The sequence below is a fragment of the Lacerta agilis genome, chromosome 6, assembly GCF_009819535.1.
Source record: "Lacerta agilis isolate rLacAgi1 chromosome 6, rLacAgi1.pri, whole genome shotgun sequence".
In the NCBI taxonomy this organism is placed as follows: domain Eukaryota; kingdom Metazoa; phylum Chordata; class Lepidosauria; order Squamata; family Lacertidae; genus Lacerta; species Lacerta agilis.
In genome coordinates, this window is record NC_046317.1 from 12,595,528 (window position 1) to 12,605,538 (window position 10,011).

General features: G+C 43.1%; 1 protein-coding gene across 1 annotated transcript; it reads left to right on the forward strand.

Moving 5' to 3' along the window:
- The first annotated feature begins 440 nt into the window (after positions 1 to 440).
- RGS21 (regulator of G protein signaling 21) lies at positions 441 to 9,773 on the forward strand. The gene is made up of 4 exons (XM_033151004.1): positions 441 to 451; positions 4,327 to 4,403; positions 6,087 to 6,253; positions 9,520 to 9,773. Exons 1-4 carry the CDS (start codon positions 441 to 443, stop codon positions 9,721 to 9,723), a joined length of 459 nt encoding a protein of 152 aa, XP_033006895.1. The 3' UTR covers positions 9,724 to 9,773.
- Positions 9,774 to 10,011: the final 238 nt, after the last annotated feature.

The window sequence follows — 10,011 nt, forward strand, 5'->3', positions numbered from 1 at the left end:
CCCAAACCATACACACATTTCAAAAGCAGGGTAAATCCTAGTATGCTGTCAATCATCTCAATAACCTGAATTAAATAGGTTTTCACCACTGACCAGGACCATCAACTATGCAATAAATCAAATAAACAAGCATTTTGTGTTTTTATGTTATAAAATGCCCTGTGATCTTTGGTTGAAGGGTATTATTATTATTATTATTATTATTATTATTATTATTATTATTATTATCTTCTTTATTTCACAGCTATCACTGGGAGAATAATAGGTGCACTGTGGGAAATTACACTAAAGCAGATAAATAGGGAATGTCAATCTGAAAACTATGATTTATTTATTGGTGTGTTAAATGTAATGGTTCTGCTGTCCTATATTACCCACAGTTTGAAAACCAACCAGAAAGAAAACGCAAGTGTTAACTGTGACAAACAGTGGAGCAAGCCATGCCAGTGAAGTGAGTTCCTTGTTTATGACTTTCATGGGTTTTAACCAAAAAAAGGCAACATATGAAATTCAAAAGTTGCATAATTATCAGCTTGGGGGAGGTGGGATCACTGCATCCAAATGTGTTTTAAACATGTAAAATGTATTCTCCCTAGCCTCTGCCATGTCACACTTCATTTGCTGTCTTATAATCAAGGGAGATGTTGTTCATTCTCCTTTCAGCAGCACACCCTCTTCCACGGTACAACTTTCGCAATCTGACTGGGCCAACTGGAAACCAACTAAAACAAACTATGAGAAAATAAAATGGTGAAGTTGGTGATAAATGGGCCAAACTCTCATTGAACGGCACAATGAACAGCGCAATAGCGACTTTATTTTGATAGGAGCAATTAAGACCAACACTTTGAGCTGTTGCATTCAGATCCTAGATGACCCTTTGGCCTGACTCAGAGGGCATTTCTTACGTACTTAGGATGAAATCACAGATGACCACACCACGCTCTCTCAATTGGTGCTCATCCTTTCTAAAACCCCAAAGACTTCTTCATGGCCAAAACATCTAATGTCAATACCGGCCTTCTTTCCTCCCTCGTTATCTGCCTATCTGACTTTCCCCACCATGAAGAGAAACTGGGGGAACCCCCTTCTCAAATACAGTTGTCATTGTCTTTTCCTTCCATTGTTTTTTGAAACGACACATGCACCCACATACCATCTAAAAGACTCACTTCCATAGCAAATCATCAGTTCATTTCTGCTTTACTCTCACTCCAACGGCCATTAATTATGCAACAAGGATATTCACTTTAAGCCCTAACTTTCATTGGGCTTGTCTGCATCATAGGTTTGCACATTAATTTTAATCTAAAGTAAAATGTCCTCTTCTTTCCCCTTTTGTCATATTAATTCGCTGTACTAGAAGCAGCACTTCACTTGGCATGCAAAGGGACCTGGAGATTTCCATGAACATTACCATTCTACCAGCACCCCAATAGACACTGCCTTCCCCACCATCACTATGCCAGAAGTGTGGGGGAAGCCCAGTTCATGTCAGGAAGTTTGGAGAGCATAGGCGAGCTGTGGGTGCTCCTGCAGATATCAGATGCATTAAGGGACGCTGTGGTCTAAACCACTGAGCCTCTTGGGCTTGCTGATCAGAAGGTCGGCGGTCCAAATCCCTGTGACAAGGTGAGCTCCCGTTGCTCTGTCCCAGCCTCTGCCAACCTAGCAGTTTGAAAGCACACCAGCGCAAGTAGATAAATAGGTATCACTGCGGCGAGAAGGTAAACAGCATTTCCGTGCACTCTGGTTTCCATCACGGTGTTCCGTTGAGCCAGAAGCAGTTTAGTCCTGCTCGCCACATGACCAGGAAAGCTGTCCATGGACAAACACAGGCTCCCTCAGCCTGAAAGTGAGATGAGCAGTGGAACCCCATAGTCGCCTTTGACTGGACTTAGCTGTCCAGGGATCCTTACCTTTTTTTACCTTTACGTACCTGCCTCCCCATATTTTATTCAATTGGCATACCTGACTAGGAGACAAGGGGAACCCCTTCCTTTCTGCACACCAGTCACAAGGAAGAGTGTTGTGGAGGCTCTACTTCAAGGATTCTCAGAGGCCTTTGACTGGACTTAACTATCCAGGAGTCCTTTGCCTTCACCTTTTACCTTAGTAGTGTACTCCACTAGATACACCCACATGTATCAATGCACAGGGTCTCTCTTTTTTTGTAAATGTGTTCAATATATCTGGCTATGTTAATGAAACATATTGCTCCATCTCTCCATCAAGGTGAGCCAACAGCAAATTTTAGATGCAGAAAATTCTGGGGCATGATGGACTACAGTCAGCTCAGTCCATCTCTTGTGCTTGTTTTTGGCACTTTAGGAGAAAAGGCACAGGGGTAGGAGGGAAAATGTCCTGTCCTATCAGATCTCTTGCAGGACAGAAGCTCACCCTCTCTTCCCTCCTTCCACCTCATGAAATAAGACACAGCCTGTCCACATGAGCACAGAGGGCAGGGGAAGGCAAACTTTCTGCAAAAGAAGAGATTTCAGAGATCTCCCTGCTCCAAAATGTCCCTGTATACCAGCTATTCAGTGTCACTGGTCCCTGAAGCCAGCCCTTTAGAGCACCCTATCCACTCTGAACCCCGCAAGAAGACACTTGCGCTTGATGACACTTGATGTCAATTATTCCGCAGGGTGGGACCACCCTTTCTTGGGTGTCTACATTTTCTTGACACTGGTGGAATTGTGCTTTTTGGTTTTGGTTGTTGTTTTTTGGTGATGTTTTTGCCATTGTTGTTAGCTTCTTTGATCTCAAACATTGCTGTTGGGAAAGCGGCATGGAAATATTTTTAAAAACCAAAACGAAGTCAGCAGGCTAAAGGAACACCTTTGGTAAAGGCTGTTTTCCAATTGGAGCACTCTCAGCCCAGTGTTTCCCAGTTGCTGGTGTTTATACTACATTTTTAAAGATTTGCCTTGAGAGAGTCTTTAAACCTCTTTTGTTGACCACCAGCATTACGCTTTCCATTTTTAAGTTGAGAATAGAGTAGTTGCTTTGGAAGACGATAACCGGGCATCTGCACAACATGCCCAGTTCAACAACGTTGATGTTGAAGAATCATTGCTTCGATACTGGTGACCTTTGCTTCTTCCAGTACACTGGCATTAGTTTGCCTGTCTTCCCAAGTGATGCATAATTATTATTTTTTTGGAGATGGAAGATGCAGCACAGTCCCCATGGTACCCTACACAGAGATTATCTTCGTGTAAGAACACCATACCTGAAGCACATCCCTTGGTTCTAACAGAACAGTGAGATTCCCTTAGCTCCTTGATCTGCCATCTCTCTTCTCGGAAGCTTTGGGGCCCATGATTAATAAACACTGCTCTCTACGGAGCTGCCTACTTAAAAATAGATGGCCGAACTATTGTAGAAGGCACTGAAATAGATTAACAGCTCTTCCTTTGACGCACTGCATAGTCAAAGACTTATGCAATGAATGTGTTGGGGTTGTCAGTGGGATTATGGATAACTCCACAGATTCTCAGGGAGAGAGGGAGAGAGAAAGAGAGTCTATGCTTTTTCTCTGGTGGTATATACATCAAAGCCCAAGGGGGATGCTTCTTTGGAAGCAAAAAGCACTTAAAATTATTAACTAGTTTGGAAAAGATCTTATTCTGCCCTGACAAGTTCTTAGATTTAGATAAATATGACCCGAGCAGAGAATATATTGAGCTAATTGGATTCTTTGTGCTCTCTCACAGATGGGGGAAGACAGCTTTTCCTGACACAAGCAGGAAACGAAACCGGGGGAAGGGGGGGGAGAGAGAGGACGGAATCCTATTACTGCTTTTAACAAATGCTTAATCAAAATCTTGTTGGGAACCAAAACTGTGAAGCAAACCATTTTTAAAAACAGTGTGAAATTGAGAAATAGCCCATTTATCAACCCAGTGTTAGCGTGATAACCTTTCTGATAGCTCTAGTCATCACCAGCAAAATGATCGTAGAAATTAATAGCTGGCCCATTCAATGGCAAGGAGGTTTCTGGAGAGTCTCTACTGGGAGAAAAATCAGTGATACCTCTCCTGTGACTTTCTTATTGTTCACCCAGTTGCATGCTTTAAGTTTTATTACTCCTCTCTTCCCGATTAACAATCAAGGGACCCATATTAAATTGCACCCTCCATCTCATGTGGCTATCTGCACAGGAAGGTGATTTTGCTGTTCAATATATGTAGTTCAATATTGAAAGCTAACCTTACTTATATTGCTGGGCCAACACAATAGCTGTGAATCAGAATACACACTGCATAGAGACTATCCACAGATTACATAGGCAAAAGATCACAATGCTATTTTCAAGGGTAGATGTTGTTTTCACAGGTCAGCCCCTAGGGAAACAATGGCATGGATGGATTCTGTAGATACGCTTCTGGCTAATAAAGGTAAGATGCATCTGAATGAAAGTAGTGATATCATGGTTCAACTTATATTTCCCTTACTGTTCCTCCAACGTGTCTCCTATTCCAGCTCCTGTACTCCTATACAGGGTAAGGCAAGGACGCGGGTGGCACTGTGGTCTAAACCACTGAGCCTCTTGGGCTTGCCAATCAGAAGGTTGGCGGTTCGAATCCACACAACGGGGTGAGCTCTCGTTGCTCTGTCCCAGCTCCTGCCAATCTAGCAGTTCGAAAGCACACCAGTGCAAGTAGATAAATAGGCACCGCTGCAGTGGGAAGGTAAATGGCGTTTCCGTGTGCTCTGGCTTCCGCCACGGTGTTCCGTTGTGCCAGAAGCAGTTTAGTCATGCTGGCCACATGACCTGAAAAGTTGTCTGTGGACAAACGCCGGCTCCAAAAGCCTGAAGTGAGATGAGCACCGCACCCCATAGTCGCTTTTGACTGGACTTAACTATCCAGGACTCATTTACCTTAGCTTTACCTTAAAGGGTGAGGCAACTGATTTACAAACATTTCATTAAAGAGGAGCAGGTGGACCACCAGAATTTCCTCATTGTTTGGGCAAATTTCACGACCGAACAACTGTTTGTAACTTGATACACTGAAAACAATAGGGTGAGCTTTTTGCCACTGGAAAGTGCCCCCAGAGGCAGATTTAGGGCAGCGTGACTTGTTCTCCTGCACTGGGTGGCATTTCGAGGGGGGGGGCCCTGCAGGGCACCACTATTGTGATGTAGTGCATACACAGAATGGAATGTGAGACGCAGGGGGCACCGAATATTACCCTTGCTGAAGTTTGAAAGACCAAAGTCTGCCCCTGGTGCCTCTTGAAAAAATTCAGGTTTCATTCCCAAAATAAAAAGTCATTGCAGATGGATTTGCAGGTCTTTGCAGACTACATTACCCTGCAGTCTGTCTACCAGAAAACACATTAGAACAGATGTAGGCAGTCTCAGCAATGAGGTGCATCCACAACTGCACAGTGATGTGGCTATAGCAACATCACAACCACCACTTCTTTCTTCATTCATTTGTGGCATGTGCACAGAGGAAAAGGCATGGACAACCTAGTTAGGGGGATGAGGAGTTCAAATGTGTACATATTCCCCCCCCCAAATATGTATTCACGCCTCCCCTAATGGATGCAAGATCGAGAATCACTGTAGAGTCACTGTAGATTGAAAGCAATGTGTTGAGGACAACCATGAACAATTCCAGATTAAGAAAAACACATTTTTTTTTCCTATAAAGATGTTAGTGTGTGTGCATCCTGATTGAAATAGTTCTAGATAACACATATCATTTGGGCACTTTGGAGCTTGTTCAGCTATAGCTAACTCTATAGCTACTGCTTGAGAGGGCTGGAGATTGTCCTGCTTCATGGACATCTGAAAAAAAAACCCTTCAGGGTAAATGTCCAAAAGGCCACTAATTTATTGTTCTTTATCGGTGACCATGACAAATAAGAATCAAGCAGCCACATTGTAGCATGTTGTGATCCAGGCATCCTGCTTTCATCATCAGTTTTTAAGGAGGGTCTGGGAATGCATGAAAGTACTCGACCAAAAGCCAATAGAACTATTTCTATTGACTTCAGTGGGGTTTCCATGACAGGGTTTCTTCCTACCCGACTGCTTGTTCCACAGTTGTGTTTTCTTATTTCTGCAGATGGCTTGGATGCATTCAGGACTTTCCTGAAGTCAGAATTCAGTGAGGAAAACATTGAATTCTGGCTGGCCTGTGAGGACTTCAAGAAAACAAAGTCAGCAGCTAAAATTGCCTCGAAAGCCAAGAAGATTTATTCAGAGTTTATCCAAACCGACGCCCCAAAAGAGGTAAGCCATTTACGGGAACTCTGAAAGACTGGTGTCAATGGCAGGATTCAAATGCAGGTTTCTTTATTGGTTTGTGAGTGGGTATATTCACATGGCCATTATATGCATCAGGATACTGTTGGGCAGAGGGGCCAAACCAATGTTTCTGAAAATTCTAGTTAGTGCTGCAATACATAGGAACTAGGGGCTCCTGGCTTTACCTATTCATTGCTCTTCCACTGTGAGAAATTGCAACTGACTTGCCACACTTTAGTAGTGAAGGGGGCATATTTGCCCATCCCTCGTGGCATAGTTTGAAAATGTTAGACTCTGGATGTCCCAGTTTTGCTTACTTCTTTAGATGCCAATGTATATTACTTCACTTTCTTCACCTGCTGCGTTTCTGAGCGACTTGTGTTCATCCTGCCGAGTGGGGCCCTGAATTTGTGCCCCAAAGCTTTGCACCAACAGCACTGCCAAGTGTGCAGCCACTGGGCTGAGGGTTTCCTCTGGGGACCAGGAGCCAGAATTAGGCTCCAGGCTTCCATCTGCCTATCCTAATCTAGGAAGATCTGTTCCATCCCACTTCAAGTTGAACGTGCCTTTAAAACGCTGCAATAACGAACTTTTGTTACTCAGAAAATGCCCAGGTACACTAGTCAGTGCTGGCAAGTGTTAATGGTTGATTTCTTTAAGCGGAGTCCTTTTGATGTGATGAAAGCTAAAACATGTCCTTTAGGATCCTCCTGTCACACCATGCCATTTGATCATTACATACAAAAACATTTTTTGAACTAATTGGCTGGTTAATTACTCCTGTGATATGCGTTCCCTCATTTCTACATTGAAGCGTCCGCTTTTGATAGCGACAGTGACTTTAGCTACTGACGTCATCTTAGCTTTTGAGGAGATAATTTGGGGGGTTCCTTTTAAATACTTCTTAATACACCCAAGAGATTGAGTTGCAGGAAAGAGGATACAATGGGAGGATAGGACAAGTGAGTACAAGATCAAGGCTCTCTTTAAGAAAGAAAAAGGAAAGAAAAAAGAAGTTAACGCAAAAGGATGGACTATTATCTACTTCTGACTTAGAATCTCCTTGCTAGATCAGATCAAAGGTTGATCTAATCCAGAATTCTGGGTCCAAGATAAAATTCCAAGATTCCTTCAAAAAGCAAGAACTATCAGGGAAGCCACTGAGAGACACAGGAGGGTATCCAGTGTCAGTCCTGCTCAGAGAACATCTTTTGAAGTTAATGAACAGGGCTGAATTCATGAATTTTGGACACTATCTTGCCTGTTGGAACATATCAGAGGCTGTGAAAATATTGGAATGCGAAAACAAAGGACAATAGTTAAGATAAAAAAAGCCTCTGGAATTTGAAGCATGGGAAGCCTTAAATAAAATTTAAAATAATAATTCGGTTGATTTGGAACCTTTCTTGTTTTATTGATAATTGGATAAATAATTTGGAATGTAATTTGGAATGTTTCATATGATTTTGTTGTACTGGAAACTTTAATAAATATGATTTGAAGAAGAAAAAAAGAATTCATGAATTTTGCAGGTTCCAGCAAAGTAATTCTAATATTTATATGAGCACACTGACAGCAACCAGGGCAGCAAAGAGAAAACTGGAGTCACTGGAATAAAGTGTTACCACAGCCTGAATTTAGTGTGTGTGTGTGTGTGTGTGAGAGAGAGAGAGAGAGAGAGAGAGAGAGAGAGAGAGAGAGAGGTGTTTTGTGAGCATATAGAAAAATACACATGGAACGTGGTGCTTTCTAGTCGAATTTTATCGTGCTTATGCACAGCTGGTTGGCTTAAGAAAGATTTGTGCTTAATTTGAAGCAGCAAATGCCTTCTTAAATGACTGAAACTGTAAGATCACTTTTATACACATCCTTTCATGGCATGAATGTCAGTGCAGTGTATCTCCTTTGTAGGCTGCTCAGGGAATGGAACAATCTCCAGGTCATGTGAGAAGAATGCATGATGAGGTTATTCCCCCTGGGGTCAGAAACTGGGGCAATGAGGTGAAAGAGGAGCTTCAGCATAGGCATGGCTGTCAGGAGCAGGAGCAGGAGTAGGAGCAGGAGTCAGGAGCAAGTTGGCAATAAATCACATGGTGTCAGGGAAGTTAACTTTTTCTTCAAGGAATCACAGTCGGCTCAGGAGGCCAGGCCTAGCAAGCACAGCAACTCATCCGGTAGATCTTGCCCCTATGAGTCAGTTGTGGGGACTGAAGGTTTCCACCTTCCCACAGTTCCCTAAGACTGCTTCTCCCTCGGGTCTTTCCCTTGCAACCTGAGACTATGCCACCTTGTCTGTCTTTGCTCCACCCTCTTCATACCTCTTCTGGTTCTGGGACACCAGAGTGGCAGGGGGAACTGCCACATAGCAGGAGGGGAAGACCCCTTGGCTTCATCAGCAGCCTGCCCCGTCTCTGCTTCTTGGCTCCCCTCCTCTCCAGCCTCTGCTTTTGCCTCCGATTCTGAACTGTTCTCTGCCACAGACTCTTCCTCCTCACTAAGCCCTGTTACATCTTCAGCTTCTGACACCTCCTCCCCCCCCAGTCTGCTCCTTCTTCTCCCTCCAAACACACATTGTTGTCCCACCACCAATCCCCTGGCTCCTCTGGGGTTTCCTCAACCGGTGCCTCCCACCGCCCATCAGCATCCAGTCATTCCATGACAATGGCCAAGGGCTACTCATATTACCCAAGTGCTACTCAGAAGGGCTTCAGTAAGTAGGAGGCCTTAGATCAAGAGTGGGGGAACGTGCAGCCCTCCAGATGTTGTCATATTACAACCTTATTACTTCTGACCACGGAGGCTGATGGGAGTTCTGCTGAATAACAGAATTCTCTTAGGCAAAGAGGATAGCTGCCATTTTGTGGAATGTAGCCAGAATAAAGAGATAGAGTTTAAAAAAAAAAATGTGGTGCCTGGGGGGTATATGCACTGAAAACCTATTCATAAATAAAATTGAGGCTTACTTTTTCTCACTGTGAAAAATCTGGTGATGTTATTTCTCATTATGCACCCAGAAAATCTGAAGCACTTTTTTCATTATTAAACAATAAACGGTAGCACTACTTTCAGTGTAGGAAACCAAATTAAAATTAGTGTTCAGTATTCAAGATAATGAAAACATGACCTTCCTGCTGCTTTGCATCAAACACTGTATTTTGGGAAGCAATTCAAATAGTGTTTGTTTCTGGCTCCCTTACAACATTTCTGATCTCCAGAAAAACAAACAATTTATGCCACTCTATTCCCTGCAGATAAACATCGACTTCAATACCAGAGACCACATCACCCAGACTATTTCTGAACCGACTCTCCAGTGTTTTGATGATGCTCAGAGTTTAATCTACAGTCTTATGGCTAAGGATTCTTTCCCCCGGTTTCTCAAGTCAGAAGCTTATAAGGAACTCACAAGAAAGCAACAGAATGGGAACCAGAAGAGGTGGCTGCCATTTTTGTAAAGGTCAAGTTCAGAACACAATCTCCAGATATAACACAATGGTCAGGTAGTGTTGCAGTCAGGTAGGTGCCTCACTGGTATTTCAGCTTGCCTGTTGGAAAAGCAATTGTCACAATGACTAATTTCTAATCCTTTATTTCTAATTCTGATACAAAATAGTTAAGACAGCTTCACATTTAGCCAAGAACCTTAGTTCACAGTCACCAGGAGTCTCATTTCTGTAATCCCAAAGCCCACTTTTTTACAAGGCTCCAACAAGTGGCATATAAATGTGGCATGAACAATGTCA